Genomic DNA, 16,546 nt, shown 5'->3' with positions numbered 1-16,546 from the left:
ACAAGATACACAGAGAGACAGAGTAAGCGAGGCTAGCGACTTAGCGAGCAGTCGCAGTGTAAAGCCCCACCTGAAGTAATTCCCTAAAAACCGTAAAACCCCAAAATTCCCAAATCCCCGTTCTAGGGTTTCACACTCTCTCTCACTCACCGATGGAAGGCGACGAAGAGACCTCGGGACCGATGATCGACGACGAGATCTACGCCAACGGCGGCGACGAGGAGCAGCAGCCGCGCAACAGAGCCATATTCAGCGGCGAGCAGCTCGACATCGAGGCCTACGCGAGCCTCTACAGTGGCCGAACCAAGATCACGCGGCTGCTGTTCATCGCCGAACGCAGCGAGAGCAACCAGGCCGTGGAGTTGGAGGCGCTGCGCATGGCCTTCGACGAAATCAAGAAGGGCGAGAACACCCAGTTGTTCAGAGAGGTCGTGCAGAAGATCGACGGCAGATTGGGACCTGACTACGTGATGGATTTGGCTTGGTATGAGATGATCGATAGGAGAGCCGAGCAGAAGAAGGAGAAGCTCGAGAACGAGCTTAATGCCTACAGGGTATGTCTCTGTTATTGTTTTGGCTTCTGGGTTTTGTAGGGGGTTTATTTATTGTTCACGCTATATGGGTTTTGCTCAGTTTGTCATAATTTATTTTCGTTCGTTTTATATCTAGGAATATAGTTATGGATGAGCTATTCCAATTTGGTATAGGACGGTCATGACCCATTGGCTTGTCTTTGAGCAACGATGGGATGTAAATAAACAAGTTGTTCACTCCTTGAGTTTAGCTTGATTGCAGGTATTTTGGTGGATGAGTGGAAAGATATTAAAGGGACAGAAAGATAATTTGTGGGTATTGAAAAGTTTAAGTAGATGAACTTGACTTTTGTGCTAGAATATGCATGATAGATATGGAATTATGATTATTATTAAATTGAGATGGATCGCTGGTCTTTGCTGTTGTCAACCTAGTCAAGCTGTCAGCCAATAGTCAGCTTCAGGCCCTTAATGGAGGTCTCAAAATGGAACAATATCCTTAGTTAAGGGATGGCTGAGTGTTTCAGATGTTGTATGTTTGCCATCTGATGATTCTTTCAGAACTGTTTCGTTAGACAAGTTTTCTGATTTAGGTTCTTTATGCTTATTTATATCTTTTAATTGCAGGAAGAGTTACATTTAGGAGTTCTCTGCTTGAGGGTTGATCTGTGTATTTTTATTGCTTATATGTTCCTAAACCATGAAATAAGTACAATTTCTACGATCGAATCTTCTTTGATTCCCATTGTTTCTTTCAATGATCTTTCATTCTGCCTTTAAATTCTTTTGTGCAGACAAATCTAATCAAAGAAAGCATAAGAATGGGCTACAATGATTTTGGAGATTTTTATTACTCTCATGGCCAACTTGGGGATGCTTTTAAAAACTATGTTCGTACTCGTGATTATTGTACTACATCAAAGCATATTGTTCATATGTGCATGAGTTCAATTTTGGTCAGCATTGAGATGGGTCAATTTGCTCATGTCACAAGCTATGTTAGTAAGGCAGAACAAACACCCGAAGCCCTTGACCCGGTTACTGTTGCAAAACTTCGTTGTGCTGCTGGATTAGCTAACTTGGAATCTAAAAAATACAAGCTTGCTGCTCGTAAGGTTTGTTGGATGTTACATTTTTGTTTTATTCAATCTGAATTTTTGTTAAAGAAAAACATGTAACTTTGTGCTTTAATGTAGAGTTTGTGAGTTTCTGATTTGTGTACTTCTTCTAATTGGTTAGGCATGCTGTATATGTGGATATGATTTACATTTTTAAAGCCTTTACAGATACTTAGAAGGTCAATTTAACAGTCAATTATTTCATGCATTATGTGACTTTTTCCAACTGCTAACTATAGCTAAGAAGATTTGAAGGAACTAGTTATGATTGATATATATATATATATATGTATATGTATATGTATACGTATATTTTTAATAACAGCTTTCACTTTGTATCTGGTTTTCCGGATTATTTTTTAGTATGCCTTGTGTGAGAACTGAGAACCTTCGTAATGTAATTATCTGCGTAAAACTGTTTTTAATTGTAGTATGCGTTTTTCATTTTGTTCTCTTCTTTTCAGTTGTAATCTATCTGCTTTTTTTGGGCAAAATTTGGTGACAGATATTCAGATAATACTGAATTTTAATGCCTTCAAAATCAAGGGAAACAGTTGGGCTTTATTTATTGCTGATTTAGTGTTTCCTGAGTCTAATTTTAAAAATGGCCTCTGGTTACCCTAAATTTTTCTTTTGTTGTCCTACATGATGGGTTGCTTTTAAGCCTATTATTTAGTAAAATCAGTTGCACATTCTTTCGTAAATCAAACGAGTCTATGCCTTTCCATTATCTATTGTTCATTTGAGACTTCTACAAACTGTGTGAGGGCACTATGGGTTGATGACCTACAGTTTTAATTTTTCTTTTTCAATGTGCCATTTACAGTTCTTAGAAACCGGGCATGAATTAGGAAACCACTACAATGAAGTGATTGCACCTCAAGATGTTGCAACGTATGGTGGGCTCTGTGCACTAGCAAGTTTTGACCGAATGGAGCTGAAGGTATATATATTTGTTCCTTCTTTTAATTTTCTTTCCCTATGTTTTTTTGATGGTTTATTGTTGAGAAGTAGAATGCTCATTCTTAGTAAGTGCTTTTATTTGACAGAACAAAGTTATAGACAACCTGAGCTTCCGGAATTTTTTAGAGTTAGTACCTGAAATAAGAGAGCTTATCAATGATTTCTACTCAAGGTAATCTATTGTCATATGATCTTCTTAGTTGTTGTTTGACCTACTTTATCTAAAAGTCAATCTTGGCTATGTTGCTTTGATGTGTACAATGCCTTATTGGTGGAAAAATGTCATGTTTTATTGAGAAATAGATTAAAAGATGTATAGATTTGAATCTTGCAAGGATATTATGACATGATTTTCTTTTCAAACCTTTTTATAAGGTGTCATTGGACCTTGCTTATTCTTGACATAACCCATCCTGTTGGTAATATAAGTTAGTACAAGGGAATTGGAGCTTTATATGCCAATAGTTGGATTGTTTTTTCGATTGGTTATTTTTTCAATATTGTTGGGATTGAATCTGATAATTGAAGGATTAGTAGGAATGCTTATGCAATTGTTCTAATCAATTGGCAGTGAAGGCTTGTTATCTGACTTATCATGTTCAGTTATTTCAGTTCTAGTAACATTCATTTTCTCCTGTTGTAGCCATTATGCTTCATGTCTGGATTACCTTGGGAATCTCAAAGCAAACCTGTCGCTTGACATCCATTTGCATGACCACCTTGACACACTCTATGACCAGATCCGCCACAAGGCCCTGATTCAGTATACGCACCCCTTTGTATCCGTCGATTTAAACATGATGGCCAATGCTTTCAAAACTGATGTTGCAGGGCTAGAGAAAGAACTTGAAGCTTTGATTACCGACAATCAAGTCCAGGTGTGGTTTGGATGCTATCAAGTTTATCTACTTTATAGGATCTTTACCTTATCTTGAAATAGTAAAAATTCTGGATGACTAAGTCCATGCCATTTTTTCAAATGGACCTTGTATATGCTATATATTGGTTCACCTACATAGGCTACATGGCAAATGGGCTTTAACCTGACAAAGAAGAACTAGGCATGAAGGTTCAAAACCCAATCGATTAATAATGTGCTATGCAGGATAAATTCTGTTCTTGAATCCCAATGCAGAATCAGTTTTCTACAGTAGGGTTTGGGGCATGGATGGTGTGAAACTTAAGAGTCAGTTGTGAATGTGTAATATTTGTGTTCTTTATTGACCCAACTCGTGATGTCACTGCAGGCTCGAATTGACTCACACAACAAAATTTTGTATGCACGACATGCGGATCAAAGGAATGCAACTTTCCAACGGGTGTTACAGACGGGCAATGAGTTTGATCGGGATGTTAAGTCAATGCTGCTTAGGGCAAATCTTATCAAGCATGAATACAATCTCAAGGCATCAAGGAAAATCTGAATTTTATTTTGGACAGAATGTATTAGTCTGGCCAAGGTTTGCTTGTGCACTTTTATTTTTTACATTCATCCGCTTGGTCAACTAGTGTGGCAGTGGATTTTGCACATTTAGAAACACCAGGATGAAAATATATGCGAAAATTACCAATATTAGATGGTCTCTGCCTTGTATATTCGCAGATTTTTAGTTTCATTTAATCAGTTGTAGGCTTGTAGCATCATTTATTCAGATTTTTGTCTCATCTGTTGCTCGCTGCTGCTGCCATTCTTCAGTTTCTTGATTTCTTCTCTCTGCATGGTTGGCTTGCTTAGTACATACCATCACTCTGAGTCTGGGGGAACATGTCAATATTAAATACTTAATTAGAATTTTGAAACTGAAAATGAGATTTTAGATTTGAGCACTCCCAAGTTTGAGATGCTCTGCAGGCTTGCCATAACATTTCCGAGATGTGCTTGGGACAGTGACCCACACGTGACTGGGTGATTTTCAACCGTTGATGCATGTGTTACATTTGTGAGATGTGCTTTTCTTTTTTGGTCTAGAACAATAGTTTATTACACGCCTCCTTAATCACATTTATATTTAAACCACTCTTCCTAGAAGTACTTTACTTTTGATGTTGGATTCGGAACATTTCCAAACTTGGTTTCATCAAACAAGCCTAACAGGGCATGGATTCTTGTTTGTCTTGTTATTTTTGACTTTCAATCTGATACCAGAATTTAGGTACCGTGCATTTATTTTTTTCGCTAGCCACAAAAAAATAAACTAAAGCATATGATTTTAAAATTTATGATATAAGACCTGAGTTAACAGAAAAAATAGGGAATTCTCCCAGCCAAAAAAGAAGAAGTAAAAATAGGGAATTCACTCCCGTCCTTAATCAGTATGTTCTAGTAATGAATTTTGTGGAGAGCTTGTTGTCTTTAATGTGCTCTCAACTCTGAACAACCCCCCCCCCCCCCCCCCCCAATTTTTTTTTGTGGCCAATCCAACCCCCTCCACTTAATCATTTGACTCATTGGGAAAATGTCAAGATCCTCCCATGAATGCTCATATATAAATATATAATCAATTATTTCTTGATGTGGAAAATTAGGATTATTTAGATTCAACCTAGGCTGACCAACTTGACTACTACTTATTAAACAGAAAATTCAACCTTTTTATATTAATCATGTTTGATGAAATTAATGCTCATCATGTATCCATCAAATTATACAATTATAATAATTATTCACAGGTACCCTCCTTTCCTATTCCAAAGTAGACAACTTCTGTATTATAATTATAACTAAATTTTTGTGGTTCCTGAAATTTTCCCATCACCTCCTCACTGCTGTCCATCACATGCTCATTGCTTCAAGTTCAAGGCTTTTCACCCTTCAAACATTTGGGATTTCACCGACAAAATCCTCACCACCTCTGTAATTGTAGCCCTCCACCCCCATTTTTATTCAATATTTAAAAAGGAAAAAGAAAATCTATCAAGGAATAATTTCCCATCTCAATTAATTTATTAATACTACTTGGCACTTAGATTTATTGGTTTCAATTTCAGACAAAAAAAAAAAGTTATTGGATTCAAAAATTAATTAAAAAATGGAGAGCCAACAATAGTAAGCAACAGTGCAACACACAGAACAGAAGAGCCATCTTCATCTTCATCAATCTACAGTCCCATACATACTCCTCCACCTCTCACTCTCTCTCTCTCTCTCTCTCACTCACCACGAAGAAATTGAAGAAATTCACCTCCAACCCACCAACCCAATCTCCCCCTACATCAGCTCAAAACCTTCTCTTTTTGTGAACCCAGAAGCCAATACCGTACATTTTGCAGACCCGGATGCCAATTTGATCTGATCCGACGCCCCCTCGATCCAAAACCGAAATGGGTCACCTGAACCTGCCCGCTTCCAAGCGGAGCCCTCGACAATGGCGCCTCTTGGACCTAGTCTCGGCGGCCTTCTTCGGCATAGTCATTCTCTTCTTCCTCTTGGTGTTCACGCCCTTGGGCGACTCGCTCGCCGCCTCGGGTCGCCAGTCCCTTCTCTTGTCGACCAACGCCGATCCGAAGCAACGACACCGTTTGGTGGCGTTGGTGGAGCTCGGGCAGCACCAGCAGCCCATAGAGGCCTGCCCAATCGACAACGTCGACCACATGCCGTGCGAGGACCCCAGGAGGAACAGCCAGCTCAGCAGGGAAATGAACTACTACAGAGAGAGGCATTGCCCTCTGCCTGAGGAGACCCCTCTCTGCTTGATCCCACCTCCCAATGGCTACAAGATCCCGGTCCAGTGGCCCGAAAGCTTGCACAAGGTGAGTGTGGTTTTGGGTTCGTTTTGATTTGGCAATTTGGTTTTTGGAAATTCCTGGTTTTGTTTGTGAAAGCTTGGAACTTGGAGTGAAATGGGTTTGTGAAGTTTTGGAACTTGGATTGGGATTTGAGGTTGTTTTATAATTGAGTATTTGAATGAATAGTGTGTTTGAGATCCAAGAATGAGAGGCAAGATAAATATTTGGTGTAGGTGGTGTACCAAGTTTAAGGTTTTGAATGTTTGCAGCCCAGCTTGTCATTTGTCAATAAGCTTGGTCTGAGATTTGTTGCCCTTTTTTTTATGTATGACTCTCAAATTGGGAATAGGAATGCACACCGCAAAAGTTAAGCTGTGCGATTTGTGCATTGTAGTTAAGAAACTTTTGTGATATGCTAGGAGTATACAAATCTCGATACTAATTAAGGCTACTAGTTCAGGCCAAAAAGAAAAGAAATTGTAGTTTCTTGTTGGTGGTTTTTAGAGCTGCACTTTCCTCCGTGCTAACACACGCTCTTCATTCTCTCCACGGTTACTACAGCTGCTCAAAACCCTGGACTTTTAGAGTTAAGCCTTATATTACTCATTCAGTCATTCTTGACTTTTTCCTACTTGAAATTTTGAATTTAAGTTCCATCTAGGATTTAATGTCCCCAAACTAACTGGAAATAGCTATTTTTAATTACCGATGGCTTTGAAATGTGCTTGCCTTTCTAGTCCTCTTCTTAGTGAAAATTTCACAATGAAGAGATAACTCCCTGTTGTGATGTTGAGTAATCTTGTTTTGGAATATTTGTTCAGTGACATATCAAAGCCATAAAGCATCAATTAATTCTATATCCATATCTCTTAAGCATTGTAATCTGTGTACAGATATGGCACGACAACATGCCACACAACAAAATTGCAGACAGGAAAGGTCATCAGGGATGGATGAAACTGGAAGGCCCATTCTTCATTTTCCCTGGTGGTGGCACCATGTTTCCAGAGGGAGCTATACAATACATTGAAAAACTTGGACAATACATCCCTATTAGTGATGGGGTTCTGCGGACTGCTCTCGATATGGGTTGTGGGGTAGGAGCAGTGTTCCTGTTTTCTGGGAGACCTTAGTAGTTTTCTTTTCGAATATCACAAATTTTGATTCTTGTACAGGTTGCCAGTTTTGGGGGGTATCTTCTATCCAAAGACATTTTAGCAATGTCATTTGCTCCAAGAGATTCACACAAAGCACAAATACAATTTGCACTGGAAAGAGGAATTCCAGCATTTGTTGCCATGCTTGGCACTCTTAGACTTCCATTTCCTGCTTTCTCATTTGATTTGGTGCATTGCTCTCGGTGTTTGATCCCTTTTACTGCCTATAGTGAGTTCTTGTCACCTGTAGCCTCTTGTATTTATACAATTTTACTATCCCTGCTACTTGCTCTTATCATAAAGGAATCTGGATTTGTAGATGCCACATATTTCCTTGAAGTGGATCGGTTACTTCGCCCAGGAGGATACCTAGTAATCTCTGGTCCTCCTGTGCAGTGGACTAATCAAGACAAGGAATGGACAGATCTCCAGGGCGTCGCAAGAGCATTGTGTTATGAGCTGATTGCTGTGGATGGAAACACAGCTGTCTGGAAAAAGCCTGATGGAGATTCATGCCTTCCTAACCAAAATGAATTTGGTCTTGAATTGTGTGATGAATCAGATGACTTAAGTGATGCATGGTAACTTTCTCAGAATCCATTTTTAGTTTTTTAGTTTTTCTTCCCCTTTCCTCAAGATGAAACCTCTATGTTCGTATGGAGTGATATCTGTTCTCCAAATCAATGTCCTTTCATAAGTATTCTGTTATTGTATCATATTATTTCCAACTCTTGTGGTGTAACACCGCAGCATCTTAGATACTTAAATGTAATTACCAGCAAAGCTCATATTTAAAGAATTTGTAGAATTGGCACCAATAAACTGAATTTTTAATTTGTTATGCAGGTACTTCAAGTTAAAGAAATGTGTGAGTAGGACATCTTCTGTCAAGGGAGAATATGCTGTTGGGGTGATTCCAAAGTGGCCAGAGAGGCTGACAAAAGCTCCTGCAAGGGCCGCCCTAATGAAAAATGGCATCGATGTGTTTGAGGCTGACACACGACGTTGGGCAAGAAGAGTTGCTTACTATAAGAACTCTCTAAACCTGAAGCTTGGTACTCCTGCTGTACGCAACATCATGGACATGAATGCATTTTTTGGAGGTTTTGCTGCTGCACTAAAATCAAACCCTGTGTGGGTGATGAATGTTGTTCCTTCTCGCAAACCCTCAACTCTGTCTGTAATCTATGACAGAGGTCTTATTGGAGTCTATCATGATTGGTGAGTGTCGTATTTTTTGTCCCCATTTTGTTCCATACATTAAGTCCTCTGATGGAGTTTACCTTCCCATTGTTTGCACTGCAAGTCATGTCACCTTATTATCTTCCAATATATGCATCAATCAAGAATTAATTGTAGTGTTGGATTCTTGGATGGGAGCACATATGTTACCAGGTCCCATTGTGTTTATTTTATGGCACACACTAAGTACCATTTCTGCCAGTAATCATTGATAACTAGGCGATGGTACTATAAAATGGTTTATCTTGCACGCTGTTGTGAACAGTGCACTTCATTGTCAACCTGCTTTTATGCCTGTGCTTTAGTATCAGTATCCACAAATTTTTCTTGTAGTTGTTTTTCCAGTTGCATTTCCTTCTAGAAAACAGTAATCCTGCTCCCTGACATAGTTTGAATTCCATGGCCTAATCTGTAAGTTAAGGGCCAAAGCTGTGATAATTTTCTGTCCAAAAGGAATTACTCTGTAACTATTCTTGTTGTTAGTCCCAATCTCTTTTATATGTATTATTTTTCTACAATAGAGCTCTTCTCATTTGATCATGACATGGAGTTCTGTGTTGGCTAATTATTCTAGAATTATGATAATTTTATGAAAACTTATTCTGATGAGCTACTATTTCTGCTTGATTCCCCAGGTGTGAGCCTTTCTCGACATACCCTCGTTCTTATGATTTCATCCATGTCACCGGCATTGAATCACTCATAAAGCATCCAGGTTCAGGCAAGAACAGGTATGTCTACTTAAATAAAGACGTCTATGAGTTCTAGATCCTCAACTGCTTCTTGAAATTCCAGATCCTACACTCTTTATACATGGGTTCAGTGTAATCCTAAAATGATGTTGACATTTATTTGGATGAATATCTGATGAAGTGCTTATGCTCACGGTCACGGATTCTTGATTTTTCTGTAGATGTAACCTTGTGGATTTGATGGTGGAGATGGATCGAATCCTGCGTCCTGAAGGAACGATTGTGGTTAGAGACTCCCCTGAAATTATTGACAAAGTGAGTCGCATAGCTCATAATGTAAGGTGGACTGCTACCATACACGAGAAAGAACTGGAATCCCAAGGGAGAGAAAAAATTCTTGTTGCAACCAAAAACTTTTGGAAGTTGCCTTCAGCATCCAACTGACAGCCTTTTCCTCTGTAATGTAGGTATAATTCCCTATTCTCCGTTTAATCTTTATCTAATGCCAAGATCATCACCATGCATCAAATGGATGCAGTTTCTTTCTTTCCAACATTCCCTATCATGTAAGGAGATATATAGGTTTAGAATAGGGAGGACTTGAAAGATGGGAAGACAGGCAGTTTTTTGATAGATTACACAAAAAAAGGTGGCAATTAAATGTTTAGTTTCCAAGGGTAATGTAATTTGATGTTATTTATTACCAGTAATTTTTTTATTCGTTGGATTTGTCTTCAAAATATTGTCTTCCTCTCACACATGACATGTTTTTTCAAGCCACTCGATGCATGTTATAATTACAAAAAGTGAGAATCACTGTTCATTAGCTCTGCCAACGAGAACGATAATTGCTCAGCGCCATGATGGCTTTATATTTCGGGGTTTGTGTTCTAAAAAACATTTGATACATTAATGGTGGAGATGTATGTACTTTAGGCAAGGATCTCAACAATATAAACTCTTTTACATATTCATAGGTAAGTTTTTCTCTGGCCATGAAACTCACTACTACAAGAGTGCATATTAACAATGTACATATCAAATTGATCATCAAGTACCATAAAATATTTTCTAAAAATTATTCTTTTAGACAAAATTGAGTAAGGCAAATAATTTTTTTTCATGTTGAAAACAATCTTGGACTTGGACCCTTTTATACAAAGAAGAAATATTTAGCTTTTGAAGTTTCCCATCTAGTTATGACAGTATTCAATAATTCTTATTTATACAATTATACAAGGATGAAAATGAAAATACATGTAAAAGAGGGCCAAAAGAGACTTTTTTGGGGTCTAAATTAAAAATATCAAACTTCCAAAGCTTTCCACGGATGTGGTCCTCCTACCCAAATATAAGGCAAATATTTTTTGTCATTTTAGTATTATGGACATTCCACTTTTTCGACTTTTTATTCGACTCTTAGCATGAGTAAAAACTAAAAAGTCAAAAAAAAATTTAGATTTTTGGACTCTAGTCGAAATGAGTGTGACAAACAGAAAAATGAATCCATTTGGTTACATTAGAGGGACCGAACATTAAACTTATTATAATTCTAATTCATTATTCTCTATTTTTTCACTATTTGAGCCAACTCTAAGAGCAATCACTTGCCTAGATTCTTTTTTATGCCTATAAGGAACTTTTAAATCAAGCAAAAACTAAAAGGAAGATAAGTAAGCAAAGGTAAATTGAAGTAAAGACAAGACGGAGTTGGTTGTATTAAAATTGAAGGGGATATAATGTGAATTGATAAGTCATGTGGGGAGACCATGCTATGCAAGTAGGTGTCAAACTGTTCCAACGTAATGGGGGACATTTCATTGATAAGGGAGGGTGAAAGAGTGGGGCCCAGATAGATGGATGGATAGATCGATTCATAGCTGGAGGCATTAACAGGTGTAGGACGCTAACTCTCATATGATAGCAACTGGGGGTTGTGTATAATGTGACAACTGATCAGCTGACACTTTACTTTTTTTTCATTTTGCCCCACCACATATATGGACCCATTGGACACAAATAAATTCAAGAACGACTTGGACTTTTAATAATCAACATGCTAATCTTTATGATTATGGACCCATCACACCAACAACCTAATGTTTAGTCCAAAAACTTGCTATTTTTGCAATTTTATTTGGAATTAAATGTTTTTTTTTATTTTTTTGGTTTCAAATAATACAGTTTATTTACCAAAAAACAGATGTAGTTTTCACTTGAGTTTGAATCGTCTTTATTTAAGGCTGAAAATTTGGAGGATCGAGACCGTTTTCTTACTCGACTCCTTTAGGCCCGCCTTGACTGTTCATACTGTTATTCAAACAGTACTTAAAGTCTGAATTGCCCAATTGGAATTTTTCAAGGGCAGTTGTGAAGGGAGTTAATACAATGAAAGCTTAAGGAACAAGGAGAGGAGGGAGCAAATTCTTGCGATTAATTCACCTGGTGAGAGTGAGTAGAATAATAAATTAAAATTTTGATAAGTGTAAGTTCAATTCTCTCCAATATAGCAATAGAAAAAGAGAGAAGGAAACAGTAATTTGAAGTTTTTATTGCATGGAGTAATTAAAATCAATGAAATGGGGTTTTGTTTAATAACTAGGACAACATGGAGACCAATGATTCACTAGTCACTAAAATTCCAATTACACTCACAGTCACAGTACTGGATCAAGACCAAATTTAATTATTGCTTTAATTGATTGCATGAGTTTTCTCACCACTGCAACATATAAATGTGGTAAGGAAATGATCATGCATATATATATCACAATTAATATATACTCTGTTATAGACTGGTTACCGTCTATATAGTCTGGCTGGGAAGCTGCACAACAGGTTTGATTTCTGCTTCACATCAACCATGAAATTTATAAAGGAATTAATAGTACTTGTCAATGGTGATGATGATTGAAGATTAATAATGCAATACGTTTATAAGCTGCAAAGCCTCTTACACAATTATGGATATTAATTGTCCACAGTGTATAATTGGCACCATCAACCATGCAATCAATTATGGACTTTCGATCTGTAACCTAGTTTGCTACTCCAATAGCCCGTAGTTGTTGCTTTCCTTTCATACTTTTAAGGCCAGGCAGGGCATAGCTTTTGCATTAGAGCCGTCTATGATATAAATACTGTATGACATATAAAACAAAGACAAATCTTGAGAGCTATATGAGTTGTAGCTCATACCAATTATTTTTTATAGCTTTTTCCTAGATAAGGTTAGCCTACGTACATCCCAGTCTAATTATAACTCCAATCTTTCCCAATTCATACTATTTAATTTGAACATCTAGGTCCCTTTTTGTCTTAGAATTTGTTAAAGATGTGTTTGTATACCATACTTACGTGTTTGCACCATAAAATTTTCTACAAGCTAAAGTGAGATCGATCACCTACAAAAATATTAATAGAGGTTGACATCACAGTAATTAATTATGACAATTAGGTCACTCATAAATTTGTTGCATGATTCATGATTAAGGAATCAATAATCACATTCATTGATCCATACCATATATACCAGTCAGAAAGATGGAATGTAGAAAGGGAATATGCATAAATGAAAAATGAAATGGTTGTTCCTGGATTGGGCATGCATGCATGCATATCAAAGGGTCATGACCATCCATAGGTTTTGTCTGTCAGCAAACATAGCATGTGCATGCCCTTCTATACAGAAGTAATCTATATCAGTAGCCAAACAGATGAGGAACATGCATGGCTCAACATGAATTTTGCAAAACAGGGTTTACATTTAGATTACAGAACCCCTGTGATATAATTTGGTATTGGTGTGACCAAATAACATGCTTGGACATGAAAGTAGATAAAGCTAGATGGTGTTGGTTGGCTTGATATACGTTGGTAATTTATTTTATGACAATTTAAATTAATTTTTTGAAGTCTCGTGATGATGTAATATGGTATCCGAGTTATAATTTTAAGAATTCCTAAGTTTGAAACCTCTAACTAATCTAGTTTGCATTTTCTTTGTTCTTTGGCTTTTTTCCTTGTATCAGCATTTACCCTGCCTACGTGTCCTCAATTCTACCACATATATAATTTACTGGTTAGCTTGACGTATTCTATTTCTACCCTCAAAAGTTTACATATTTTTTGTAGTCACCTTTATTCAGTAGAAAAATTATTGAGTATTTCTAATAATCTGTCACGTAGTCTAACCAATTTAACGTGTATAAATTAAATTTTTAGTACCACCATAAAAACATATGGGTTTCTGCACCTAACAGTGATTTAAATTATTGACCAAAAAAAAAAACAGTGATTTAAATTTAACCTTAAAAATCGTAGAAAGTTTTTTTGTCTGCAAAATATCTTTTTAACTTGCTTCTTCAAAATTTACTTCGGAAATAATGTATCATGAGGTGTTTGGTTGGCAAAATTGTTGACACCTTTGCTCATTAATTCAAAACATTGGTGCCATCTTTAAGAGTCCTTTCCCGGTAGATTTATACTTGCTTAATAATTTTTTGAAGAAAGTGATGTACCATTCTCCTACTTTATTATTTTCTTTTATCAGTTATGACAATTAAAGACAGAGAAGGATTTTGAACTTGAAATCTTGTTTTTAAAATGGATGTGATTGTGTAACTCCCGAATATATATTATTTATTGGGAGGTGAAGAGCTTTTTGAGCAAGTCATTTACCATTCATCTAAAATAATATATTACTGTTCTTTATGCAAATAGCATGGGAAAAAATAGTTTTTTCCTTCTTGAAGAAGTTCTGTTTGTACCCAACACATTTACTTACTATACCCCCCACAATAAAATTTTCTTTAGTTTTTATTTTTAAGTCAAACCATACTTTGACTTATTTCAATCATAACTTTATAATATAAATTTAAGATTTTATGTAAGTCTACTACTCAATAGTAGCAATCTCACCCCATGTTTGTTTTCGGAAACTCTCCTACTGGCGTTGGTGAACCCCTTTCTTGACATCAATGTAATCGTCGGCCACTACTCCTCACTCCTCTCTCTCTTATATATATACCAATACATGATAATGAAAGGTTATATTAGGGATAAATTTTGAGTACCTGTGAGGAATGATGTCTAATCACCAGTGGATTATAAGTACTAAAACTAATAGCTTATTAAGTTATTGTATTAAATCGAATTATTAAGTGTAAGAAGTGTTCACTAATGCTCAAAATTTGTCTATTGCTCATATAATATTTACTACCTATTTATAAGTACCCACCTCCATTATTACCGGTTATCGATCCAGTTATATATTGATTGACTACAATTAAAACTGTTAGATGTTCTCTATCATTCTCATCTGTGTGCTTTAGATATTGATGTATAAAATTTGCCTTCATGAAAAGTATGAATAACAATGATATAAGTGCATGTGTTAGCCTTTAATCTCCAAAAAGTTGGGAGCATAAACTCATCAATTATGAGGCTTTTATATCGAAGAATTAAAACTATTAATTAATACAGTACATAAGCAATATATATTATCATCTCATATATATATATGTACTCTCACCGATGATGATACTAGTTAATTTAATGCAAATAATATATTTTCAATAACATCAATGTTAATTTACTCACTCTTGCATAATCAATGAAACGCGCGTATTACTGGCTTCTAATTGAGATGATTGTGCGGCAAGAGAAAGAACAACTCACTTAAATTGTCTAAACTCTTTTATGTCTTATTGTCTTAATATTAAATGACTTTAAATCAACAAAAATTAAAGAGAACTAAAGTATACAATTATTAAATTGAACAAAAATAATGTGAAGGCTAAAACTGAAATTGAAAATACAAGACTAAAGAGTATACCAATAGTGACTAACTAAAAAGATATATTAAGTCCCCAGCAGGGGAAAACAAACAATAATAAAGACATTGTATGGTGTGTTTTGGTTGCTATTTTCCTTAACCAGCAAACCCGGCCAGTTACATGGTGTTTTTTCACTGTTTTCACCAACCTTCCAAATATTCTTTACCAAGACCAAAATTTGGCTTCTTTCATTCACCTTGATATGACATGATTTACTCCATGTTTCTTGATTCTTAACGCTTGCTTAATTTGGCATGGAATTAATTTACTTTTCTTTTTTTCTACTACAACCGAAGGCAGAAAAATTTAACTCTCAAACAAGCCTTTTTAGCTATACAGCCTATACCTAATCAGAGTCATAAAGGTCTTGTCATGCAACCATCACCCTACTTTTCTACATAAATGGTGCAAAAAGGCAAAAGTCACATGCAACACATGTGATCCTGGAAGAGAAACGCATAAGAAATAGGCCGAGAGTCAAGGCCAAAGTTAGTTTGACAAATTTATTATGGCAGTGCAGGATCAACGAGTCAATGAATATTACACAAGAAGCTGTTGGGCATGCATTGAAGTCAATTTCAATTGGAATTTGGAGCTAGCTACAAGACATGGTTCAATTCACATATGAATGTTTGACATGTTGGCTTGTGGTTTCACATATGGACTCAGAGAGATGTAGTTTTCTGTAAACTTGGTAAGCTCTTGTGCTGTGGTGAGATTATTAGGAGAACATCTTCATCATGTATTGAATTGGAGCCAGCAAATTATGGTGTATAGGAATTATTGGACATGGGGAATGAGGACTTCAAATATATAATAAAACAAACAACGACTGTGATTGAGAAAGAATAATCAATCAATGATGGATACATAGATATACATAAGATGACCATACTTAATTTTCTTTTTGTGAATTTACCATGCCGATCGGTTAATAGTTTTTTTCCTTTTTTGCACTACCAGAAGCTTCAAGCATCGATCAGTGGTGGTTTCTCCCCATTTTCAATTTCATTCTCTACAGAATTTAATCTCATAGGATGTAAAATCCTTTTTAGAGCCTAATTAATGTTATTCGTTGGTCAGTAAATGACATGCATTTCAAATTTTAAAAGGGAAAGTGAGTTTTTTTTTTTTAATAAAAAAAATCTATGAGAGGGAGATTGAAACATTAATTTGCAACATTATCAAGAAAAATACTACTAAATTAAAATGTAGTTGGTAAGATAAAGTAGATATACTTGATAAAATCATCTATAACACAATAACACGACATAAACA

General features: G+C 36.3%; 2 protein-coding genes across 2 annotated transcripts; both read left to right on the top strand.

The window, feature by feature from the left end:
* On the top strand, window positions 1-4,279 carry FUS6 (COP9 signalosome complex subunit 1). Its single transcript, XM_086236455.1, has 6 exons — window positions 1-554; window positions 1,328-1,648; window positions 2,478-2,594; window positions 2,701-2,786; window positions 3,258-3,492; window positions 3,862-4,279. The coding sequence occupies exons 1-6, from the start codon at window positions 153-155 to the stop codon at window positions 4,036-4,038; spliced, it is 1,338 nt and encodes a 445-aa protein (XP_086092581.1). The 5' UTR covers window positions 1-152; the 3' UTR covers window positions 4,039-4,279.
* Window positions 4,280-5,599: 1,320 nt separating this feature from the next.
* Window positions 5,600-10,151, top strand: QUA3 (S-adenosyl-L-methionine-dependent methyltransferases superfamily protein). The gene is made up of 7 exons (XM_086235438.1): window positions 5,600-6,364; window positions 7,234-7,437; window positions 7,516-7,726; window positions 7,817-8,078; window positions 8,344-8,718; window positions 9,375-9,470; window positions 9,653-10,151. Exons 1-7 carry the CDS (start codon window positions 5,936-5,938, stop codon window positions 9,873-9,875), a joined length of 1,800 nt encoding a protein of 599 aa, XP_086091564.1. The 5' UTR covers window positions 5,600-5,935; the 3' UTR covers window positions 9,876-10,151.
* The last annotated feature ends 6,395 nt before the right edge of the window (window positions 10,152-16,546 follow it).

The sequence above is a fragment of the Dryas octopetala genome, chromosome 3 (genome assembly GCF_963921425.1).
Source record: "Dryas octopetala chromosome 3, drDryOcto1.1, whole genome shotgun sequence".
NCBI lineage: Eukaryota > Viridiplantae > Streptophyta > Magnoliopsida > Rosales > Rosaceae > Dryas > Dryas octopetala.
This window is presented reverse-complemented; position numbering and strand designations above follow the sequence as displayed.